This window comes from Gobio gobio (genome assembly GCF_949357685.1).
Source record: "Gobio gobio genome assembly, chromosome: 19".
In the NCBI taxonomy this organism is placed as follows: domain Eukaryota; kingdom Metazoa; phylum Chordata; class Actinopteri; order Cypriniformes; family Gobionidae; genus Gobio; species Gobio gobio.
Genome location: NC_137112.1, coordinates 46,978,332 through 47,005,065, shown reverse-complemented (window position 1 = coordinate 47,005,065; position 26,734 = coordinate 46,978,332). Strand labels below are relative to the sequence as shown.

General features: G+C 38.0%; 1 protein-coding gene across 1 annotated transcript in view; it reads right to left on the bottom strand.

Moving 5' to 3' along the window:
- Window positions 1-26,734, bottom strand: part of megf6b (multiple EGF-like-domains 6b) — a gene marked incomplete at its 5' end in the record, with an annotated part of 177,685 nt that overhangs the window by 150,797 nt on the left and 154 nt on the right. Inside the window, 3 exons of the mRNA XM_079845375.1 lie at window positions 3,847-3,951; window positions 21,966-22,075; window positions 25,659-25,793. Coding sequence (XP_079701501.1) covers window positions 3,847-3,951; window positions 21,966-22,075; window positions 25,659-25,793 — 350 coding nt within the window. The remainder of the gene's footprint in view (window positions 1-3,846; window positions 3,952-21,965; window positions 22,076-25,658; window positions 25,794-26,734) is intronic.

The following is a 26,734-nucleotide window of genomic DNA, read 5'->3' as shown; positions in this document are numbered from 1 at the left end:
ATCCGTCTTTGTAGTCTCTGCCGTGTGTCACTATATGAGGACACGAACGCATAAACCATCACTTTATGAGAATTTACCGTTTCATTTGAGAAAACTGTCATATCATGAACACAGACACTCAAAGATCTTCACGGCAACCCGTCAAAATAAAAGTTCGGTTTAACGTGAAGAAATTGACAATATATTAAGCATTTGAAGTTTTTTTTGCTTAAGAAAAAAAAATATTGCTGTCAAATGCATGTCAGATAATACAAATACTGTAATAAATAAAGTAGTTCACTGTATGTATTTGGGATAAGTTTGCTTCTTGCTTTGAACTTTGAGCGTCGTAACTTTGCAGATGTTGTTAACCCTCTAGGCTCCACGGTCGAGTTTACTCGACAAGATGCGGCACTGAATAAAACGGCCGATTTTGTCAAATAGGGTGTCAAATTTCGTTCGACCTCCCCTCCACTAGATGGCAGACATGTCATACTTCATCCCTGGCTCAAAAAACGTCATGCTTCTATACAAAATCTTCGAGCAAGAGCGCATTGAATCAGTGCGAACAAACGCAGAGCTAGTGAGCCATTTTATCAGAGCAATATTGACAATGTCAGCGAGTTATTGCATTAGATTATTATTATTTTCTAATGGCATCAATAAAGCTTACCCGCAATGAAGTGTTGGGTCTTCTATTCGCGGACCCTAATTCTGAAGGGGAATATCTGCCTTCTAGTGTTAGACCGATATATCGGCCGGCCGATATATTGGGCCGATATTTGCGTTCGCCGATATATTTTTTTCCCCTGCATTATTTACAGACAGGCATCCACAGGGCAGCTCTCACCGTCTTCAAACTGTCTTGCTCTCCCTCCCTTGCGCATATTAATCAAAATCAATTGAGAATTGACACGATGGTAAAAGGTCAAAAGACTGAAGTTTCACGTGGAGCATTGGGAGATTTTTTCCTGAATTACTGCTGGTGTTGCTCTACAAGAGATTAAGTGAAGTGCACCTACACTCTAAAAAATGCTGAGTTAAAAATAACCCAAGTTGGGTTGAAAATGGACTAACCTATCAATTGGGTTGTTTTAACCCAGCAATTGGGTTGTTTTAAGCAAACATTTAACCCAACCGCTGGGTCAAAATAACCCAATTGCTTGGTTAGTCCATATTCAACCCAACTTGGATTATTTTTAACCCAGCATTTCTTAGAGTGTAACCATTAAATGACTAGGTTGTAAATAGTTTTAAAATTAAGTATAGTACAGTCAGTGTGCACTTTATTATGCTGCTTGCTTGTTGATACTGTGTGCAATAGTGTAATAATTTTATTTATGCTTAAATATTTATTTTCACCACTGAACTCTTTTTTTTCTTCTTCTACCTCACCTGTTTTTACTATTTGTTAAATATTGTTTTTTTAGTTCAATAAATGTTCCTTTTTTTAATTGTAAATTTTAAATTGTTATCATCATGATCATTGTGTCATTTTTATGATGTAAATAGAGGGAGCAAAACCAGTATCGGCTCCAAATATCGGCTCAAGAAAATCGACAGCCTGTATCGGTCATCGGCTAAGGCTGATGAAAAAAAATCGGTATCGGCACTAAAAAAATCCATATCGGTCGATCCCTACTGCCTTCAGAAGATGACATGATTCTGAAAGTGAAAGTATAGCCCTACACCAAGCACAAACAGTGAATCCTTTGCCCAATGTCAGTGGTGGAAACCATGTTTCCCGGGGTCGTAGTGTTCATCGTGAAGTTAGCAGGTGTGTTAGTGTTGTGGAGAACGAGACGGGAGATTTTTACCTGGCTAGCCATGAAGCTTTGTCTTCTGACCGTGTGCCTCTCCGCGATCGCGGCGCCAGTATTGTGGTGGAGACTTTGTCTAATGCCACTGGGTATGTTAGACGAGGTCGAAGTATTCATAGGACAGTTAGGGGACAACGTCTGTCTCTCGTCTTGTCTCTCGTCTTGTCTCGCCATCTCACTCAGGATCTCTGCCTTGCCGTGGCGAGTGAGCTTTTGAACTAAACAGGTCTTGTCTACTTGTGTTTGTGTGTCATATGAATAATACACATGTGCCCCATACATGGAATCAGAGTGCCTACTGTATGTAGTAAATGGAAAATCTCTACAGCAAAAGGCCAACCGCTGTATGCATTCGGTTTGTTTCTACCATTAATTAGTAATGATTTACACAGTTTGTTAACTATTTACCTGAGCATTCAGTATTGTGCAATATAGGATACAGAAGGTGAGGGACATTTTGGGGGGAAAGAAGTGCTGCATTTTATCATTTAAACATGCGGCTTTTCATGAAAATTCTATAATCCACGATGGCCACCACCATATGATGTCATAATATGCAAATTAGATGGAAAAATGTAAAAACTTTGGGTCATCCTTAATATTTCTCTAATTTACAGAAAGTCTCTATCTTTTATCCCTTTTAAGATATAGGGCCCTATTTTAACGATCTGAAACGCAAGTGTCAAAGCGCGAAGCGCAAGTAACTTTGTGGGCGGGTCTCGGCGCTGTTGCTATTTTCCCGGCGGGATAAATGGCTCTTGCGCCCGGCGCAAATCTAAAATGGGTTGGTCTGAAGTAGCTTCATTATTCATAGGTGTGGTTTGGGCGTAACGTGAATAAACCAATCCGAGCGTCATCCAACATTCCCTTTAAAAGCAGGTGCGCAAGTTCCATTATGGATTGCTATTATTATGGCGTATTTACCAGGCGCACGCCAGGATCGGTTCACAGCCGAGGAGACTGATGTTCTTGTAAGAGCAGTGAAAGACAGAGAAGTTGTGTTGTATGGGGATGGGAGAAACCCACCCAAAATAGCGTCGGTTAAACAGGCGTGGGATGAAATAGCCACAATTGTTTCATCAGCTGGCATCCCCAGGACGTCGCACCAGTGCCGCAAGCGCTACAATGACATCAGAAGACGGGGAAAGTCCAAGCTTGCCAGCATCAATCGGGCACGCCGTGTAACGGGAGGTGGATCTGCCTCTAGGACCTGACGCCAGCAGAGGACATCGCTGCGTCCACCCTCACCGATTTTTTTTCCTGGTTCTTGACGGACAAACCAATTTGTTAGATGTCCTTATATACATATACGTCTTGCCAGAAGTTGCCACTATTGGGCAAACAGGTCTCCTTAATTATTAGACAACAATTAGCCTGAATAATTTGTAAGCTAGATTTATGCCTATTTTTTCACATCTTCGTGGCACACCACAATGATTTCCGTCATCTCATGTGTTAATATTTTTTAGTGTAACAATTTATGATTTGCAAAAATAACTGTTGCATCTGTGTAGATTAGGCTACATGAGCAAAGTGTATGCGCGTTGTGCACGCCATATACCATATACATTATGGTCAAGCATGCGCCCTTAAAATAGCATAATGAACAACGCGCCACTGACTTTAGACTAGTTTTTTTCTGGTCAGTGGCGCAATTGTTTAATGGAACAGCAAAATAGCACCAGGGATTGTTTGCGCCGGAACACGCCTCCTTTTTTGCGCTGGACCGCCCAGGGAGCGCAAGTTCATTCACTAGTTTAGCGACATGCTTCTGTGGAGGGAAAAGCGCGCTTTGCGCGGGTGCAAAATAGGAATGACACATGCGTCGGTGTACAAAGTCAATTGCGCTGGGTGCAAGATAGGGCCCATAGCCTTTTGAAATTAAGATGTCAAAATCGAATGTTTTAGGACAAAACCTCTGGCGCCTAAAGGGTTAATGCTCAAATATGCAATATTACACATTCACTAAAGTTAAAAAAGTCAAATCATAATCAACCACCCCTTTAAGAAACAAAGCGTGGAGACTGTTCAGTCTGTTTGGACTCACCGTACTGACAGCTCGGGCCACTGAAGCCGGCCGGACAGACACAGAGTTGAGCAGAACCTTCTCGACACTGACCTCCATTAAAGCACACGCCATAACTGCAAACAGCTGAAAGAGACAGAGAGAAAGAGATGCTGGTCAACATCATTATATTGTAATATAATAAATAAATATAAAAAAATGTTGCCTTGCCAACTAAATGAATTAAGTTTAAAGTAGGGCTGTCAAAAGATTAATCGCGATTAATCGCATCCAAAATAAAAGTTTGTGTTTACATAATATATGTGTGTGTACTCTGTTAATTATTATTTATATATAAATACACACACATTCATGTATATATTTAAGAAATATTTGCATGTATATACTGTATATACATTTATATAATCTATAATATATATAAATTTAAATGTTTTATATATATATAAAAAAAAAAATCTTAAATATATACATGCTTGTGTGTGTATTTATATATAAATAATAATTAACAGAGTACACACACATATATTATGTAAACACAAACTTTTATTTTGGATGCGATTAATCGCGATTAATCTTTTGACAGCCCTAGTTTAATTATATCAAGTGCTGTGAGAAAAGGCTATAAATCTCCCCATCCAACATCCTCAAACGCAATATAGCCTGCTAGCCGGGACACCTTCTTTATGTGTACAGATGTGACGTAATGACGCAAAGACATGCTTGAATTTCCCGTGGAAATCCACCAGTAACACTGGAATTAAAACATTATTACAAGGTAAGCAGATAGTATTGAACACTGGCTAGTTATGTACTTGCTCAAAACATTACTTTGTATAATTTTTAACCCTGCAGCTTTAAATAAAAAAAATTCAATAAATAACACTACTACTAAAACTGAAATAAAAATTACAAAATTCAATCAAAACTATATTGAAAATACAACTAATTAAAATTACAAAATTAAAATGAAATTTAAAATATTAATAATACTATAATTAATACCAACACAACACTGAAGTACATAACACCACATGTACATTTAGGTTGTCATATGATGATGTGAAAACTATATATTACATTTCAAACCCTTACATTTAAAGCTACACTGTGTAACTTATTTAGTTTATTCTTAGCTCAAAACACTTAGTTCTTTGAAAAATATATGTGCTCATTAATGTATATTTACTTCTTTCAAGTAATAAAGTATTCTCGTAAGTTTATAATATGCCATTGAAAATACATACGGTGAGGGTTTGAATGCCGGTCGCCATGTTGCCCCTCCATCTTGAAAGTACATCAGCCAAAGAGGGACATACCCGTAAATTCAAGCTTCGCCTTTGGCGTTTTAACACTCGATGGCACCGTGTCGAATGTGGACGAGGTCGAACTGGAAGCCATGTTAATCTTGGACTAAATCGGCCACCGTAGGAGTTAAAACGAAATTGAGAGGAAGAGAAACTAATATTCACTGGATGGTCATATACCTTTTCACCGCTAGATGGGGGAAAATATCACACAGTGTAGCTATAAAAAGAAAAAAAACATCTTATAGCAAGACCAGTCAACCAGTTGCTCAAAGTCACCGTCAAACATACAAATGCATACGAAATTTACAAACTCGGTTTTACTGAACCCAAAGCAATTTAGCATTTCTACTGTAAATATCTTAATATGAATAAACCTGCTTTGGCAAAGCACAAGCGTATAATATTACATACAGTAATATAAGCATGTGAGGATGAAGTGCATGGGGAATCCCAGCAGACCAACATGCTCGCTATATCATTATATAAAATATGTGCTGGAACTCATGTTCATCAAGACAAAAAAAACATGATATGAATCTTCATAAACACTGTAGTGAGCGATTAGCTGAGCTTCACTCACCTTAAATGAACAATTGTGCTAATTCAAGGACACATCGCCTTTCAAAACCTCAAGAATAGGTCTTGCATTTCTACCTCTGGGATTGACAATTAACTGTCTTTGTAACAACAGGCATTGTTGGTCATGTGGACAGACCACCCAGGACATTAGTTACGCTCATTCCTGGTCCCTGTTTAGGACATTCCCGTCTTCAGCAACAAAGACATGCTTCCATTCACTCCTTATTGCCGCTATTACCCTGGTGGTCAGTTCTGCTTCAAATCACCAGCATCAATCAAAATCACTGGCCTTTCTGCTCCTGACTGTCCTGTTCAAACTCTGACTTTTGCTCCTTAAATGAAAAGAAGAGGATTTTCAAGAGCACATTATGTTAAAGCGGAAGGAAGTCGCTTCAAGCACTGAGGGCACTTCTACAAAAAACAATCAACAGTCATTGAGTCAATTGGTGTACTTGAGAAACAAAGGCGTAAACGGGGTTAGCGCACCACAAAAGACTCCACTTGTAAAAAGCTTCAAGATTAAGTTTGGCAGACAACAAGGATTAATCTTAAATCTAGATTAAATCAAGGTTTATCTAATACTTCTGTTCAGCCAAATGGTAAAAAGGTTTACATTTAAACCATCATTCTGATCCTGGATTTCATTTATATTTAAGATAGATTAACTTTAATCCTGTTGCTCCATAACTTTAAACTCAGATTTAAATCTTACACGTCAGGAGGATAAAATAAAGTGCACCTAATATTAAACTATGCAGATGATTGAACAGAGATGGCAGGTCTCAGAGGTGTTTATTACAAATAAAAAATTATCCAGGGACATTTTTGTATGCTATTTGTGGGACAGTTTACCCGTTTTGGCAAAGAGTTCTGGACAGTATAGGAAGGTGGATTGGCTTGACAATACCCATGTCACCAAGATTGTGCGTATTAGGGTATCAGTCTATGTTACCAGGAGTTTTGAAATATGATTTTGTGGTTATAAAGGTGGGGGTGATTACAGCTCAGTGTGTGAAAGGATCCATCTCCTCCAGAGTTTAACAGGTGGAAAGAAAACATGCTGAAAATTGTGTCATATGAAAAATTCTTGGCCAGGATTAATGATTAATGAAAGCTAGGTACCTCAATTAAGTCACAATATGCACACATTCATTACTAATCTTATGCCCAATACAGGCTGAAAAAAGATGAGCTTTTTATTTACTGAGATACACATGGAATTATTAATTTACAATATGCACACATTTATTATTAATCTTATGCATAATCTGAAGAAAACTGCTTTATTAATATTTCTTGTTTGTTAGTTATATTATAAATGACATTACATAGGCCTATTTCAAATCAAAATGGCGAAATTAGACAAAAGTTTATTAATTTGCGTAATATTTTTGTCATTTGTTTAACATTTGTGACTTAAAGAAGCAGCTCAAATATGAAACGTTTAGTTTAGCTTCATATCTCACACTGACGTCCTGCTCAGCCTCAGCAGCTTCTGTGAACATAAAGCCCGCCTGCTCTGATTTGATTGGTTTTCTCAAATATTTTGACATTGACGAGCGGTGACAGACCAATGAGAGCTCAGATCAACACACACACACAATCTGCCACTGCGGATTGAAGAACGCGCTGATTAAAAGACTGGATGAAGCCGAAGCCTCCCGCCAGTTTCATATGTTTGAAAGGTTCATCACACATTTTTTAGGGCTGAAGCCCCCCTAAAAAGGGCCTAGTGACGCCCATTGTTGCTGTCAATGGCGAATCCATCATGGCGGCGAAAATGTATCATAAATGGAGGTTTTAAACACAGGTTAAATTCTAATCCCCGATTTGTTAATCTGGGTTTAAAATTAAGTGGTGCAACACAACTCAAATTAAAATAAAGCCTAGATCAACAAATCCTAGATTAGCTCTAAACTGAGTTTAATTTAATCCTTGTTGGTGCAACCCACCCTTAGATTAGAATGAGAAAGTGATGAGAAATGAGAAAGAAAATTAGTTACTTTGTCTTCCCGCTTCCCAAATTAAACCAAAGCAATTCTCCAAAAGCAGCCTTGATGTGTGTATTTTATGGGTTCCAGTTCTGCAAAGTGATGAAAGTCTTTTCTTCAGGTGGGTTGCACACAATCAGGTCAAAAACAATGCATAACGCTAATAATTAAATGCATATATCCATAATTGTGCATAGAGAAATTGCACCCATTTTATTGTTGATGCCAAAGGTCATGTGTCCAATCAAACGCGTGGAATCATTAACGCTTGCAGAAGTTATTCAGATGCCGACATTGACAGGTTGCGTGACATACACTCATCCCTGGACAAGCACAAAACTATGCTCACTTGTAAGCAATATGGTTTGTATGCTGAGCAGTTTTTTTAATGCAGTGAATTATCGGCTCCCGAGAGCATCAAACCATCAATTCAACTGACATTTCGAAACCAGACACTCGTACTATAAATAGTGTGAAGCATGCGTTTGCTGCTGTTTACGCTGCACTAAATTGTTCATTTTCCCACTGAGCCAAAGTCAGGTTAATCATTTTGCATGTTGTGTCTGTGCAGTTCATAGTCATATTAATACATTTCAATGTTTGTTTTTAAAGGCAATTATGTTTACTTTTGTATATTAAACTATTGTTGGTTCTGTAATGGGTCACCGCGATATAAAATCTGGGCTCTAAAACACTCGCAAAAACAGAGAGTACATCACATCTGCCAGATAAATGGAAATCTATCAGGGACCGTTTCAAACCCACATCACACCCACAAGTACACTAGTGCTGTTACTGTTAACGAAAACAAAATCTATGAAATAAAAAAAATATTGAAAAAAATAAAAAAATGTATTAATAAATAAATACAAATAAATAAATAAATAAATAAAACTGAACTAAAGATTAAAGCAATTAAATTAAAGCTTTAGATAAATGTTTGAAAAAAAGTAAATAAAAATTACAAAATTATAATATTATCTAAATAATACCAAAATAACACATTTGTGTTTACTTTTGTACAATAAACAATTTTCGGTTAATAAAATAAATAAATGAAATGATAAACAAATGTTGCAACTAAATCAAATAAGTTGAAGCAATAAAACTACTCATATTAAAACTGAAATAAAAATTAAAAAAGTAAATCAAAGCTATATAGAAATGTTTGAAAAAAACTAAAATCAAAATTACAAAATGAACATGAAATTCAAACTATTATTAATGCTATAATAGTATCTAAATAATACCACACAACACATTTGTGTTTACTTTTGTACAATAAACAATTTTCGGTTCTGTACTGGGTTAATAAAAAAATAATAATAAAAAATTAATAAACAAATGTTACAACTAAATACAATAAGTTGAAGCAATAAAACCACTAATAACAGTAAAACTGAAATAAAAATTTAAAAAGTAAATCAAAGCTATATAGAAAGATCAAAATTACAAAATTAACATGAAAACTTTGAAAGTAAAGATTAGAAAAGTTGTAAATGTGTTGGTAATAAAAAGTGTAAACCCTAAAGAACATTAAGTTATGAAAAACTTAAATGTAATTATTTTAATTATTTATAAAATGTTTATTAACGTATTACTTATATTTATTGGCATAAATATACTTTCTAATATTTATATAATTGTGATTATTCATCTCAAATAATTTGAAAGGATATTTATAATATTTCTATAAACATTCAAATATTACTTATAATATAATATAAAGCGTTTCTGTAAATGAAAAATGTGAAAATAGGCAGCTTTGTCATTACAGCCGAAGAACCAGAAATATCCTTGAGGTCTTGGGTGATTGGTAATAAGATCAGCCTACCCGCTACATTAGACTAACTAGCATTTAAGTGAAGAAAAGCCATCCCTGAATGACGGCAACACCTCGGAGACGACCTTTCAACTCCTCAACAAGACTCAAACTGCAACTACAACTCTAACAGCCTCTGGATTGTCCATCCCAGATGGCCAGGGAATCACGCCGAAACAAAAAGTTAGTGAAGACAGACGCTCTGTACGTGTGCCAGTCAGCCGGCGGGGTTGATTTGTCCATGTTCAGTGGCTCAGAAAAGGGAGTGATTAGCTTGTCCCATTTCTCCAAGTGCTTCCAGGTCTCAAGTTGCAGGGATAAAAGCCAAGCGTGCAGTTTAAAGACAACAGATACCACCACAGAAGAGGAAAAGACGTTAAGCGGTGTACAGGAATGCATGCTGAGCGTGTTTAAAAACAAACCAAAGCTGGCTCGGGGACGAGGCCTGAATCTGCAGGTATAATGAGTAGTTTCACCTTCTCGGACAGACAAAGGGGTCTTTGAGGATCGTGTCGGCTCTAGTAATGAGACTCCGGAGAAAATCACAACTTGCGGGATAAACTGTTATGCAACTGTCAGTCATTCTGGCACGAGACCACTCGGGCCGCCACGAGTCCGGCATGAAAACGATCAACTTGATTTTAGAGAAGGATTTAGTTCAGGGGGTTTAGAGTACAAGTCACCGAATGTGACCCTGAGTCTCAAAACCACTAGAGTCCCACTTAATCCTCCAAAAGAGAACAACAGACCCAATGGGCCTTAGTCAGGAGGACGGACGCCAACGAAAACGAGGACCATCAAGTCGACAAAACATTGAAAATGTCAAAAGTCTTTAACCCTTAATCGCCCCTCAAGTAGGGTTTACGTTTGAGTCCCTTGGGGTCAGATAGACCGCAAACTTTTACAGAGCGATTGCATAAGGAAATATAATTTTTTTACATGGAAAACTATATATAATTTTTTTAATTTACTTCTCAACTATACATTTATGCTGTGTTTTTGTGGGTATTTGGTAGTTTTTTACCTATTTACTGCACAAATACTTAACTATGTCATAAATTGGCTCATTAAAAATTATTTTTTAATGAAAAAATCACTTGAATGATGATCTTAAATAAATATAAATAGTTTTTGGACATTGCTCTATGTGTTAGGGATAGAATACCGCCATCTGTAGGTTTGTGGAAAAACTTTAGGAATTATAGTTAAAGAGAAAGAGTGCAATGACCACATTATCCACTAGAGGTCCATAGGGAAGTTATGCAAAAGTTAAGCTGCCTTTCATCTTTCTTTTATTTGCCCTTTTCCCTCTCTTTCTCATGATTGTTCCATGTTGCATTTGTGCTCTAGTATTTGTCCTTCATTTATGTATGGAATTTTTTCAGATTTATGCCAGTTTTGTTGATTTTATTTGCCAGTTTCTATAAAAATGCTCTCTGTTGCAGTCACACACATGTGTGTTTGTGTGTGTGTGTGTGTGTGTGTGTGTGTGTGCGTGTGTGTGTATGAGACAGAAAGTTCGTTCCACTTTGTGTTTATGCTCTAGGACCAGATCTTGATATAAATGTAGACATTTTCAGATTTATACTGGATTTAGTTGATTTTTTTTTACAAACAAAGTGAAAAAAAAAGCATTTTTTACATTTTCCCATTCATTGTCAAAATCCAAAAAAATGCTCCAGACACTTGTGTTAGTGTTTGTGTGTGTGTGCGTGTGAGTGAACATGCTTGTTCCATATTGCATTTGTGCTCTAGTATTAGTACTTCATTTATGTATGAAAATCTTTCAGATTTATGCCAGTTTTGTAGATTTTATTTGCCAGTTTCTATAAAAATGCTCTCTGTTGCAGTCACACACATGTGTGTGTGTGTGTGTGTGTGTGTGTGTGTGTGTGTGTGTGTGTGTGTGTGTGTGTGTGTGTGTGTGTGTGTGTGTGTGTGTGTGTGTGTGTGTGTGTGTGTGTGTGTGTGTGTGTGTGTGTGTGTGTGTGTGTGTGTTTGTGTGTGTGTGTGTGTGTGTGTGCGCGTGTGTGTATGAGACAGAAAGTTCGTTCTACTTTGTGTTTATGCTCTAGGACCAGACCTTGATATAAATGTGGAAATTTTCAGATTTATACTGGATTTAGTAAAACATTTTTGACAAAAAAAGTGAAAAAAATGTATTTTTTACACTTTCCCATTCATTTTCAATGTGGGGTCAATCTGACCCCGAGGGACTTAAACGGTAAAATTTTTTTTACACACCTTTAGAACAACCAAATCAAGCCCAGATTTTTTGTGCATGTTTAGATTATTTAGGTAAAGTCACCGAGTCTCATGGCCCTGAGATGAAGGGAACACTTTTAAAAAATGGAGGAAAAGTCCAGTGGGGTCAGCTGGACCCCAAGGGACGATTAAGGGTTAAGAGAGAACAAGCTATTGAACGAACTGTACTTCAGCCTCTCGAAACCTCATATTCACGCATGCAAATGAAATAGTCAAGTCACCTTTATTTATGTAGGGCTTTATACAATGCAAACTTCATAGACAAATTCTAAAGACAATCGCCTCTTATTCAGCTCAGTGTTGATTCAGTTAGGGTTCATCAATTATGAAACAAATTTGATAGGGATGAACCGATATACCGATAACCGATAATTCTTTATATTTGAAAGCCGATAACCGATATATCGGCCGATAAATCTAAATCCAAATTTTTATATCATTTTTGAGAGCCTGATTACAAAAACAAAAGTCTCACCATTAAAGCCATGTCCCAAACACACAATCATAATGTTCTCATTATAATTTTATGTAGCCTATGACAGACCTATATGTTGCCCTGAACTGTATTTTCCTTTCTGAAGTGATTCCAGTCATATTTCAAGCAATTCAAAACCATCATGGTGAACATTGTGCATAATAATCCATTATTTATCGGCTTTAAAGGGCACCGATTATGCAAAATTCCTCATTAGACGTAACTTCTCTATCCAGCTAGACAGACTGTGGACAGGCGAGATGTTGGTTCATGGCTTTTAATCTTCCAGTAGTTTGAATCATATCTCGTTTCATTTTAACATTGTAAAACTGTAAACAAACAGAAAATACAGCAATTCGATTGTTTTCAACTTATGTTTTGGACAGTTAGTCCAAAACGCAGCTGCTAGAGTGCTTACTAGGTCAAGAAAATATGATCATATAACACCAATTTTATCATCCCTACACTGGTTACCTATTAAGTTCCGTATCAATTACAAAGTATTGCTACTGACCTATAAAGCCCTAAATGGGTTAGCTCCAGTGTATTTAACGGATCTTTTATCGCCCTACAATCCATCGCGCTCTTTAAGATCACTAAACTCGAGGCTTCTGGTCATTCCTAGGATATCTAAGTCCACTAAAGGAGGCATTTTCACATTTAGCTCCTAAACTCTGGAATAGTCTTCCGGATATTGTTCGAGGTTCAGACACGCTGTCCCAGTTTAAAACTAGATTAAAGACGCATCTCTTTAGCCAAGCATTCACATTATAATTAAGTTTTATACTACAGTTAAATCGCACCAACAGCATTAATATTCTGAACAGCAGCTATGCTAATTATTTCCCATCTGCTTTTCTGTTGTTATCTCGGGACACTAGTCCCGAGGTAACTAGTTCGTCAGCTCCAGTTTGTATCCAGCCTCTCATGGAGACTTCAGATGCCCCGACACCTGTGATGAGACGACTCGACGCCTGTGAAGAGACGACTCAACGCCAGCGTTGTTATGGCCTAAAATAATACATGATTGATTAACTTATCCTAACATTTTTTCTTTAACATTCTCTTTTCTAACATTTTTCAATGTACATTTATGAAATGCACTTTCTGTGAAGCTGCTTTGAAACAATGTGTATTGTGAAAAGCGCTATACAAATAAATTTGAATTGAATTTGAATTGAACTTATATATTCAAAGTGCAAAGTACATATTCAACTGAGCAGTATTTACTGGCAAAATAAAGCATTCAAAGAAACATTAAATCCACACATTATGCACTAAACTTCACACTGTCATGTGCATGTGGTAATTATATTAGTATATTATACAAGTGTTAGGTAATGGCTTGAAATCATGAACTCCAAATTAGCCTAATAATCATAACAAAAGACCGCTAGCATATGGCGCTACCTAATGCTCACACTTTGCACTTTACATTTAGTTTTTAGCATCTCTAGATTGATACATTTACTGTCAAACATCTTAAACCTACTAAACATCATGTTTATATGACAAATAATAGTGATTTACAGCCTTATGAGGCCACGACTTCACCGTACGAACCGCTCTTCAGCCATGACACAACTCAACACGAGTCATACAGAAGTTACCATACACAATCTTCGCCACAAGAGGGCGCTTGAAGGTCAACATATAATCAAAATCACCTTTTTTACAATTAAACTGAACCATTACATATAAGGTTTATGAACATAAATGTGTGTGTACACAACCACCCTATAACAGTTAAAATCCACCCACTCCTTTTTTTAATCCCCATAAATCATAAGCAGTGTCCCAGACAAGACGTTTGCAGATTCTGGGCAATGTGACGTCACATTTTACAGGCCCCGCCTGTATTAGCATAGCTCCGCCCCTCAGTGGGCTGTACACAGTCTGCCATGTTTATCTCCTTGCCAGAGCATTCAGAAATGTGTTCTTATTAAAGCGACTAAAGTTATTCAGTCAAGAGCGGCGAGTGATTTTCTGTCGTTCTCTTGTTGTTTGATTCATATTAACAGCAGATATAGCTGTAGGTACTGTACATTACACTGATATCACTTTAATACACAGATCTAATACACACACAGGATTTCTGTACTTGCTGCATATATGCACAGACATAACCAACTGTGTTCATGTGAACGTTGTGTGTTTCTGACATAACCTTGTGTGCATTTGACAGTTTAAAGGGTTAGTTCACCCAAAAATGAAAATTCTGTCATTTATTACTCACCCTCATGTCGTTGGACACCCGTCAGACCTCCGTTCATATTCGGAACACAAATGAAGATATTTTAGTGTAAAGCTGATGCTGAGAAAGGCTTCAGATAGGCCTCCATTGGCATTCAGTACATTTACACTCACAAGACCCATAAAAGGCACTAAAAACGTCGTTACAAAGTCCATCTCACTACAGTGGCTCTACAATAATTTTACGATGCGACGACAATAGTTTTTGTGTGCAAAAAAAATCAAAATAACACCTTTATCCAACTTGTTCTTGTCTTCCGTGTGTGCCTCCACGACGCATGCGCGAGAATATGATGCAGATCCGGCGTTCGGACACATGACCAGAAGAGATTTGTTTACGAGCAGAGGAAGACGCGCGTATCTAAGCTGTTGAATTCTACATTGATCGTGCTTTAGGTCTCGGCGTAGTGCTCAAAATGGGACTAAAGTGTGCATTTCATGGATTCCCGAACGCCGGCGCTACGTCATATTATCGCGCATGCGTCGTGGAGACACACACGGAAGACAAGAACAAGTTGGATAAAGGTGTTATTTTTATTTTTTTGTGCACAAAAACTATTTTCGTCGCATCGTAAAATTATTGTAGAGCCACTGTGGTGAGATGGACTTTGTAACGACGTTTTTAGTGCCTTTTCTGGATCTTGTGAGTGTAAATGTACTGAATGCCAATGGAGGCCTATCTGAAGCCTTTCTCAGCATCAGCTTTCAACAAAAATATCTTCATTTGTGTTCTGAAGATGAACGGAGGTCTGACGGGTGTCGAACGACATGAGGGTGAGGAATTAATGACAGAATTTTCATTTTTGGGTGAACTAACCCTTTAATGTCAATAACACATGAAAGAGAACTAGTATAGTTTAATAGCCTACTCACGGACGCGCCGACATCCAGCTCTCTGTGCGCACGCATCGAGTGTGTGTGCACAAGTTGAGAGTGATAAGGCTTTAAAACGCAGGCAGATGATAAAGTTTCATGATGATGAAGAACTGCAATGTCACGCGAGCATCTCTGTGATAGAGATGATCCTCAAAACCAAGCAGATGTATCATGTTTTTAATTTGCGTGTTCACGAGCTGTAAAGGCTCCGCCCTCAGCGGTGGGGAGCAGCAGCTCATTTGCATTTAAAGGAGACACACACACAACAGCTCATTTTTCTCAAACCCAAAAATTGGCATTTTTAAAATGGCATTTTAAATGATCTGTTAGGAATTTTGATCTGAAACTTCACAGGCACACTCTGGGGACACCTGAGGCTTGTAAAAAGGGGTGTAATAGTTGCCCTTTAATATAATCTGCCAAATTTTTTGGGGCCGATAACAGTAACATTAAAGGGGTGGTAAACCACGATTTCACTATTCTAACTCTAGCTAGCGTATAATGTTGCTGCTTGAGCTTAAACAACATCTGCAAAGTTACAACGTTCAAAGTTTAAAGCAAAGGGAGATATTTGCTTTTAAAGAAATCAATTTCTAAGGACTACAGCAAACGGCCAGTAGGCGACTACACACATTCCTCCAGGGTTGGTGACATCACCAGGCTCAATATTTACATAAACCCCTCCTCCGAGAATATTAAATAGGGGGGGTGAGGCCATTTTGTATCGCGGCGCTGTTGTGGTATAGTGGTATAGGCTGGAGTGTTGTTGCTGCGATGTCGACGAAACGCTGTTATATTCATCCGGATTGCAGGTCTGGGGTACTTGCTTTGTTCAGCCTTCATAGGGACGGGGGTGCGTTGCAGAGCGTTTAACATACAACATGTTATATGCACATGTGTGTTTGAGACGGAGGGGAACAGGCGCGTGCGGGGCTCCCGCAGCACATCTCACAGAGGAAAACTTAGACAAACTTCACAAGTTCAATGCAGGATTCGCACAACGGCTTGTCCTGAAAGCTGGATTTACAAACAGAAGCTGTTTACGGGCCACAACCTGTAAGTCTGATTTATTTTTCATCGATGTGTTTTCCTGTAATAGGTTGTAGCAAGGAAGTAAACAGATGACAACGCTGTTCTGCAAACCAGTCTGTTAAATGCTCATTCATACTTAACGTTATCCGACGAACACCTAACGTTACAAACACTAACGTTAAAATCTCTCTGTAAATGATTCTTTGATTAGAGCTTTTATGTGTTGTTTATCTACAGGCTTGCTAAACATGGTTCTGTGTGTGATTTGGCTAACTTACTAGTAAAGCCAGTGTTTAGTGTTCGTTTTGGGTTAGTTCTTGCGACAGATATTTGGCTATAATCGTTCTAAAAATACAAAAGTAACAGTGCCATTCAGTAGCGATCACTACAGATCCGCAGTCTTTACTCTTGAGGACTGAACAGGTTCTGCTCGATCATCTTCACTAAAATGTTCTGGGTCTGATTCGGGCTCAGATTGGTATGGTTTTATTGACGAGCCTCCAGGTAAGGGGCGTGACGTTTCCGACAAACGTGCACTGCGGTTAGCGAATCACAACACACTGGGCCAGCTAACCAATCTGAGCCCATTGTGTATTTTTGAGGGACTGGCTTCATACAACCCGGAAAGCATCAGACCGTTTTACAAGGAGGGACAGAGCAGTGTAGAATAAAGGTCAAATATATGAACAATAATGCAATTTCTTTTCAAACAAAGCATGAACACATGTTACAGTGCACCCCACAAACACAATCAAGCCTTCAAAACAATGTATTTTACCACCCCTTTAAAAATATATCAGCCAATACTGATATGGTGGCCGATATATCGTGCAATTTGATCCCTACAATTTGATTTCGCTATTAAACAGCTCAACGGAAGACAAAAGTGTCATTATTCAGCTCAATTCAGTTCACGTTATTCTCTCTTCCGATAGTGTCAGTGTAGGCATTAATAATATAGGGTGTCTGGCCTCACTTGTTGCTCCAATATACTCGCAGAACAAACTGGTACTTCAGAACTAAATTAGGCCAAAACAAGTCTGTTTGGAGTTTGTTTCAGGAGTTCGAATCATCTCGCCAAAGCAAACTTTATTGAAAAGTCCCGGCTGGTAAACACCTTTGAACTTCCATTGGTCCGTAGTGATGATGTAATAGGTAGGAGTGGCTTTGAGGCTCCGCCTTCTTTGATGTGGAAATTGTCATTTCTTTTGTTCAGTCTGTTGAAGCTGTAATTCTAACTGAAAGCACACAGTGTTTGAGTGTGTAATACTGTAACACTGCTGGCTTTAAAGCAATCTATTGTATAAAGTTTTATATAAATAAACATGATGTGACTTGACTGGAGTGCCAAACTGCAGAGCTTGTGCCAACATATCCCCAACTCTAAGGCCATGTTAACACCTGGTATTAAGATGCTTTTTTGCCGATCGGATCACAAGTGGACGACGCTAAGGTGTAAACGGGCTCTAAAATGCTTTGAGCTTGTCCACTTTTGACCACCTCCAGAGCGAGTGAAACGCATTAGACCGGATTGCTTTTGTAATGTAAACTCATGCAGTTGAATGCGTCTACTGACCTAATGCGCAAACATTATGGGAAGCGTGCTAGCCAGATGGGATTTAAACTTCAAAGACCCAAGTTTGGTCTCAAGAAAAAACATACCAAGCACAATGTTCTCTCACCATTCCTGATTTCCAACACACACGGCTGTCAGAAGCTAAAGCTGCTGCTCTCTGTGTGTTTTTCTGTCGTCTCAGGTCTCATTCATATGTAAATTGCGTGAGCTTATTTCGTCCATTAGATGGAAAGATCTGAAAAAGGCCATATATTTACCCACCCATTGACCCTCCTCTGGAAGAAATCAGGACAGAAGTGATTGAAAGTGGACAAAAGAGACACCAGGTGTAAACGGGAATGTGTCTCCCTCGTCTACTTGTGAACCGATCGACCAAAGCGCATCTTCACACCAGATCTAAACAGGGCCTAAGATCAGATGCATATTAACACATTCATCTAAACACCTCTCCCGAATGTTCACTAGCAGTGTACCGTCCCAAAGGTATTTTTAACTTTTTTTTACTCCTAAGTGAAGAACGAAAAATAACTTTGTTGTGTGTATATCAGTTACTGAAGGGTCCACAGCCAGGGCCGATTCTAGGATTTTCATTTTAGGGCAGCTCAGCCTCCAGTGAGGCAATGAAAAAAAATGGTAACACTTAAGTTTAGGGTCCAATTCTCAATAGTAGTACTAGTAGCTTATTAGTATGCATATTAGGATATTTATTATTACTTATAAAGCAAATTTTAATGCCTTATTCTGCATGACCATATTGTACATTCCTTAATCATACAATGTAGGAAGGTTTATAATCACTGAGAGGTTTGGGGAGCATGGCGCCTCGAGGAAACTTTGATTTATGATCTACATATGTGCATTTTAAGATGTTCTGAACGCCAAAAAAATTGATAACAATAGCTTGAAAACCATGTCATTGGGCAGATATGCCTGATAAAGTGTTTCCATTTGTGTCAGTGAAGAAAGTAAACATGTGTTTATCTGATATTTATATGTTTTATGAATCATTTTCATAGACATGTTAATTTACTGAAGGCTAACAGGAAAGCTAGGTAACTAAATGTATTAAATTAAGTCACAATATGCACACATTCATTACTAATATTATGCCCAATACAGGCTGAAAAAAGATTAGCTTTTTATTTACTGAGAGCTACACATGGAATTATTAAATTTACAATATGCACACATTTATTATTAATCTTATGCATAATCTGAAGAAAACTGCTTTATTAATATTTCTTGTTTGTTAATTATATTATAAATGACTATTATATAGGCCTATTTCAAATCGAAATGGCAAAATTAGACAAAAGTTTTTAATTTGCGTGAATATTTTTGTCATTTGTTTAACATTTGTGACTTAAAGAAGCAGCTCAAATATGAAACGTTTAGTTTAGCTTCAAATCTCACACTGACGTCCTGCTCAGCCTCAGCAGCTTCTGTGAACATAAAGCCCGCCTGCTCTGATTTGATTGGTTTTCTCAAATATTTTGACATTGACGAGCGGTGACAGACCAATGAGAGCTCAGATCAACACACACACACACAATCTGCCACTGCGGATTGAAGAACGCGCTGATTAAAAGACGGGATGAAGCCGAAGCCTCCCGCCAGTTTCATATGTTTGAAAGGTTCATCACACATTTTTTAGTGACGCCCCTATAGGCTCCTCTTCATCAGGGTATGCAGACTATGACAGTCATATACAATCCTATCAAAGGACTCCCATCTGGTCCATTTAGGCTCAAAAAAAGACAAACCAGAGTCGGTCAAACTATTAGAGGAGCTCTCTTGTTACCAGAACAATGAAAATGACGAGACCCCACCCAGAGCAGACGGGATGAGCTGCTGAAATCCAATTATTGACCGGGTCTTTTGGCTTTAGAAAGTAAAGCAAATTCAGACAAAGTGAGATCAGTGCTTTGCAGCCCAGGCCAGCATGACCATTACAATCGTTTGAACGAACCTCCAAAACCGGAGTGTAATTTGTACCGCACCATTCGTACATCATGATACCTCAAATTGTGCGGTTTGAGGACATTTCTGGGCAAAATTTCATCATCATACATCAACTCTACGAATCCATAAAACAATAGAGAACCCACAGCCAAGAGGATTAGAGCACATCATGACTCTAATGTCCTAATTCCACTGTGCTTTTGTTAGAGTCACAATGGAATGTGTGATTAGTTCCTCCTCGTGGTTTAACAGACACACACTTGCAGAAAGACACACACCTTCATGCTCCAGCATTCTCTAATCTATAATCTGGACACCACTGGGAAATTCATTTCCTGCGGCCTGAAATGTTCAATGCAAGAAGTAAAATACAGCAAAATCTATATTTATAAAACATCTATCTGTCCATCCATCCATCGTTCTATTGTTCGTTCCATCCATCCATCCATCCAGCGTTCTATTGTTCATTCTAACGAAGTTCCATCCATCCATCAATCGTTCTATTGTTCGTTCCATCCATCCATCCATCCATCCATCCATCCATCCAGCGTTCTACTGTTCATTCTAACAAACTTTCCATCCATCTATCGTTCTATTGTTCATTCCATCCATCCATCCATCCAGCATTCTATTTTTCGTTCCATCCATCCATCATCAATCAATCAATCAATCAATCCATCAATCCATCCATCCATCCATCCATCCATCCATCCATCCATCCATCCATCATCAATCAATCAATCAATCAATCAATCAATCAATCAATCAATCAATCAATCAATCAATCAATCAATCAATCAATCAATCAATCAATCAATCAATCAATCAATCCATCAATCCATCAATCCATCCATCAATCCATCCATATTGTTCGTTCCATCCATCCATTGTTCCATTGTTCATTCCATCCATCCATCCATCGTTCTATTGATCCATCAATCTATCCATCCATCCATCATTCTATTGTTCGTTCCATCCATCCATACAGCGTTCTATTGTTCATTCTGACGAACTTTCCATCCATCCATCCAACCATCATTCTATTGTTCGTTCCATCCATCCATCCATCCATCATCCTATCGTTTGTTCTAATGATCCATCTATCTATCCATCCATCCATCCATCCAGAATTCCACTGTTCGTTCCATCCATCAATCCATCCATCCATTCATCCGTCCATCCGACCGACCATCCATCCAACCATCATTCTATTGTTCGTTCCATCCATCCATCCATCCATCCATCGTCCTATCGTTTGTTCTAATGATCCATATATCTATCCATCCAGCATTCTATTGTTCGTTCCATCTATCCATCCATTCATCCATCCAACCATCCATCCATCCAACCATCATTCTATTGTTCGTTCCATCCATCCATCGTCCTATTTTTTGTTCTAATGATCCATCTATCTATCCAGCATTCTATTGTTCTTTCCATCCATCAATCCATCCATCCATCCATCCATCGTTCTATTGTTTGTTCCATCCATCCATCCATCCATCCTAAATCACTATGATTGACTCCTCCTGTTATTCTACAAGATCACCTGAACTTTAAAAATCTCTACAGCTACATACTCAGGATTATGGAAGCTTGTTTCTGCCACAGAAACGATATATATACTGATATAAAGTCCTCAAAGTTGATGTGTTAGAAGCAGGAAAAATGGGCAAGCGTAAGGATTTGAGCGAGTTTGACAAGGGCCAGATTGTGATGCTAGATGACTGGGTCAGAGCATCTCCAAATCTACAGCTCTTGTGGGCTGTTCCCGGTCCCAAAGCACCAACAGTGGGCATCAGAACTGGACAACGGAGCAATGGAAGAAGGTGGCAATTACCTTTTTTATTTTTTATTCTGTGGCGGAAACCAGCTTCCATACTGGATTCACTGTCCCAAAGAAGGACTCAAAGAATTTCTTTCAGTGATGTTCAAAGGCACATGCTTCATTTCTCAGTAAATACTGTGATTTTACATCACATGGGATTTAAAGGAGACTCACGGTACAGGCATCCGGCCTCCCCATTGAGCTGTGACCATCCGGAGCAGCACTTGTAGACCGTCTGGTGTTCCTGTCGATACACCTGTCTATGTGCAGTGTAGTACGCCGTTCTGCGGACAAAAGAAGACATCTTTAGCATTGTTTTATATTGTCTAACACACACACACACACACACACATCTCCTACTGCAAAAATGATATATATATATATATATTAGGGATGCAACAATACAGTTAGTCCGCGGTTCAATACATACCTCGGTTTTTAACCACTGTTTTGGGTTCGGTTCGGTTCTGATGGCTTGTCACATACATTTTTTGTTATTCTATTCTTAGGCGACAGGAACCGCAAGAGATTAAAGAGAAAAAAAGACTATTTTTTTTATTGCAATACTTTTTCTTTATTTTACTTAAAAGAATTGAAAAACCTTACTTAAACTTAAAACTTTAATAAAAAAAAAACCTTGTACACATTCCTAGTGTATTGGATAATATAAAATAAATATATATAAAGATTTACACTAGCAGCTCAGAGCTGTACAGCAGCATTTAAGTATGAAATTGAATTAATTAATAAAAAATAAAACACTACATAGACTTCACTATAAAATATACACTGATTCTTAGCTACTGTATTAGTTTTTCAGTCAAGAGCAGTGAGTGATTTTCTCTCTTTTGTTGTTGTATTAACATTAAAGGGATATTTCACTCAAAACTGAAAATTCTGTCATCGAGAAATGAATACAGGTTTGAAACAATATTAGAGTGAGTAAATAATGACATATTTTTATAGGTGAACTGTCCCTTTAAGGACCGTGTGTTCACTATAGGCTGCGCTGCTGTCAATTTAAGACCTGCGTGCATCTAATATACAGACACGATTGCGATTTTACTTTCACTTTAGACATAACCGAGTGTGTTTATGTTAACCTTGTGTGTATTTGACAGTATTAACGCAGTTAGACGACTACTTAGTCCAGTGATCACGTGTTTAACAGGCGTTTAGTGCGCGCGCTCTGAAAAGCGCATGTTAAAACCGCGCACGCGAATGAAACCGGCAAGGCTTTAAAACGCATGCAAATAATGAACTTTCATGATTGTGAATATCTATAGTGTTCCGTGAGTATAACTCTAGCACTAACGTGTGATGTGAATGTATGTCGCGTTGTTCAGTATATTGGGATGGAGGCAAATTATAGAATTTGTAGAAAAATTATTAATTAAATGCGAAACTGAAAAAACGCAATTCACAAGCGCGTATTGAACCGTGAATGCCGTACCGAACGGTTCATTATATTGTGAATTGTGGCATCCCTAATACATAAATATACACATATGTAAACAAAATGCATATGTTAGATTGCACACCACATGTAACTTGAATAGAGTGGCAATCGTTTTCAAGTTGCACAAAAAAATGTAAATTAAAGAGCACTTGTTGTACAATACATGCATGGTGAAAGAAAGAAAAGTAAAGAAAAATAAGACTGCATGGTTTTTAATTAGCACACAGGTACATATTAAGAGCCTTAAACATTCTTTGAGTCTGTCATCAGCCACTTTTCGTGTTTATCCGCGTGCTCTGTGAGCTAATGAAGGTCTTTGTGGTCAGTCAGAGAATGAGAGAGATCAGCTCATGACTAATGTTTGTGGATGAGCTGTGATGTGTGAAAACAAACCTCTCTCATCCACCCTTTAATGTGGATTCCCTCGCTCCCTGTAGTTTAGAGTCCTGCAGGATCGTAACCCTGCACTCTTTGTTTATAGTGCCTAATTGCAGGGCCCGGGTCCCTTACATGCTAAGTATACGGAGGAAAAGGAGCCGGTGCGAGGAACAGAGGGTGTTAAAGCGCGAGTGCAGGGCGTTTGCCTTCTTTCTGGTAGGTATGCGAGACCCTCTGGAGATGCCGTTCAAATTGCTGCTTTCGTCAAGAGCATAACTACACCTTACACTTAAAAGAGTCTGATTAGAGAACACAGATAAAGCATGAGAACAAAATACGCTTCAGAAGGGAACAGGTAAGGCAGCGTCACCATTTCTACTGCATAATAAGGGAAAAGGATCTGAACAAATGCTCAGCGTGAAGTTTTTACTATTTTTTAATTCCCTTTTTGCAGCAAAATCAAAAATCGATTGTGGTTAAAGCTTCCGGTTGATTCATCACACTATAAATGGAAATACGAAGTTGAGCACATTGCATTGTGGGATACTGCACCCAGCTGTCATCTGAATAGGCATGCATGTGGAAAACTTGGGTGACACTTTATTTTACAGTGTCCTCCTTACATGTTGCATGTAGTTACTACTATAAATGACATGCAACTAACCCTAAACCACACACTAATCCTAACCCTAACCCCCAGCTCTGCAGCATATTTAGAATATTTTTGAGAATTAGGCATATCTGAATTTAAAAGAGCGCCCTGCCCACACACATTGGAGTAAATTGATAAAAATGGTCTCATTTTACAGAATACACTCTAAATTTTAACACAGTCGTGGAATATTGCATATATATTATATTGTATTTATTCACAATTTTATGATAAACATATATAAAAAGTCATATTTTGATTTATTTTTTAATTAAATTGTTATTTGTGTATTTAATTTTGATTCCACTAGGTGTCAGTAAACAGGGGGGAAATTATTTTCTTGATATCTGCTTCCAAAAAAAAGTTATTGAGATTGATCTGTCCAAACGATCGAATAACTCCTCCTCATCTCATCAGCCTGCCGCTGGGAAATCGCACTTTATAACTTTATAAAGGGAGAGCTCGGGCTCTGATTGGTCTAGAAGCATGATCGACATGTCTATAGAGAGCTGAGATACTCCGCTTTTTTGACGTATGACGCAATACATAATGTCATCAAAAATCACGGCTAACAAAGACGATCAAAACGAAGAATAATAAGAGTATTTGTCTGCATCACTTGTTTTGATCTGGACATCGGTGACCTATCACAGTGTGGTTTGGCCATGCATGCTCACAGACATGTGAAAATGGTCTCATTTTGAAGAAAACAGCCTAAGGAACGAGCTGATAGAGCGTTTGAGGCTGGTAGCTCCATAAAGAGGTAGTGATCCGAACAGGAATACGACTCATGTGTTTGCTTGTTCAAAGGAGTCATTTCCATCTTCGTGATTCTTTTGATAATGATGTTACTGTAAAGTGTTGGATCTGTGAAATAAACTGCACAGTAATATTCTTGAGAGCTTTCATTTGATATATGACTTGTCTATTTTTGGTGAGTTTGTGTGATATAAATAAGAAATTTAATATTATTCATATGATTTTCTCAAGGGGGGTCAAATTCAGACCGTATTATCTTTTTCAATGCAACATAAACGCAAAAGTGATTGGGTTCTCAAGAAATCTTTCAAACGATACCATATATGTCTAGTTTTGTGCAGCACAACTTATAGATTTTTTTTTATGATTATGATGATGCAATATTGGACCCACGAGTGGGGGGGTGCAGAGCTGAAGTGGTTAATTCTTATTACTCAGCACTTAAATGTATAATTACACTGTAATGGAGACCTTAAAATAAAGTGCAAGCAAAACTTGCATAACATGCATGCTATATACCACAGAAATAGCAAGGGTATGGTAGTTGACTGATCAGGCATGATGGTTGTGTTCACATAAATCAGTTTTTTCTGTGTGTGTGTGTGAATATCAGTCCCACCTCCTTTCGTAGCCCATACACCAGGACTGTCCCTGGCATCCTTGTTTCCAGGCTTTGACCATGCGTGTGAAGCCCTGGACACACGGCTGCATCTGGGCCACAAGTTTCACCTCCTGCTCAGCACACACATTTGGCCTGGAGATAAAACACACACACACACACATCGGTTTACCTGCAGGAGTTTCTAATAGTCCTTCCATGCAGTTTTAATCAACTGTAATGAATTTGACAGGGGAACAAGTTGTTAGACAGTCAATTACTTAGACACGCCATGTCAAATTGAGCAATAGTGATGATTAAAACGAGAAGAAAATGCCAATGAATCATTTTAATCATCTCTGCACTAACAGATGACTTGATTTACATCTTATGTTCCCAGACTGATATATTAGTCACTCTGTAAAAATGTTCGTTATGCTCAAACAAAGACTCACAGTCGAACCCCCAGGCGATTATTTTCATGTCTGGGATTATTAGAACTAGATTTTGTTACAGTGCTTTGTTATTTTTTTGTTAATCACTCATATTAATGCATATTTTGCCATTAAATGGAGAGAACTGCACTAAACTGACACTAAAAGGATGGACGCTGCAGTTTAAATTTTTAATGTGAACCATAAAAACTTAATAAACTGCTTATAGACAGCATTTTTGGGCATAATAGACGCTATGCCTTTGCTCTCTTTGTAGGCAGCTCAATGTTTTCCCAGCTAACAAAAAAATATGTTCTAGAACGTTTTACTATGATTGAATTAAGCTATGAAAACATGTTCTCTGAACAAACGAAACGTTCCATTTAGTAAACGTTCTCTCGAATACACGTAAAAATGTTTTAGAAAACAAACGGAATTTATACATTTGTACATGGAACGCTTGTGTTATTATAGAACGAAAATACCTTTAAACGAAGGTTCTATTTATGTTACTGGAAGAACGTTTGTTCATGACATTGAACGAACCAAAGTTGGGCAAAGTTCTGAGAACGTTCCCTGTTGGCTCAACCGGTGCCTCACGTGTTTCGCGTAAATACGCGTCTCCATTTTACATAAACATTTGTTTTAATTACAACAACTCAG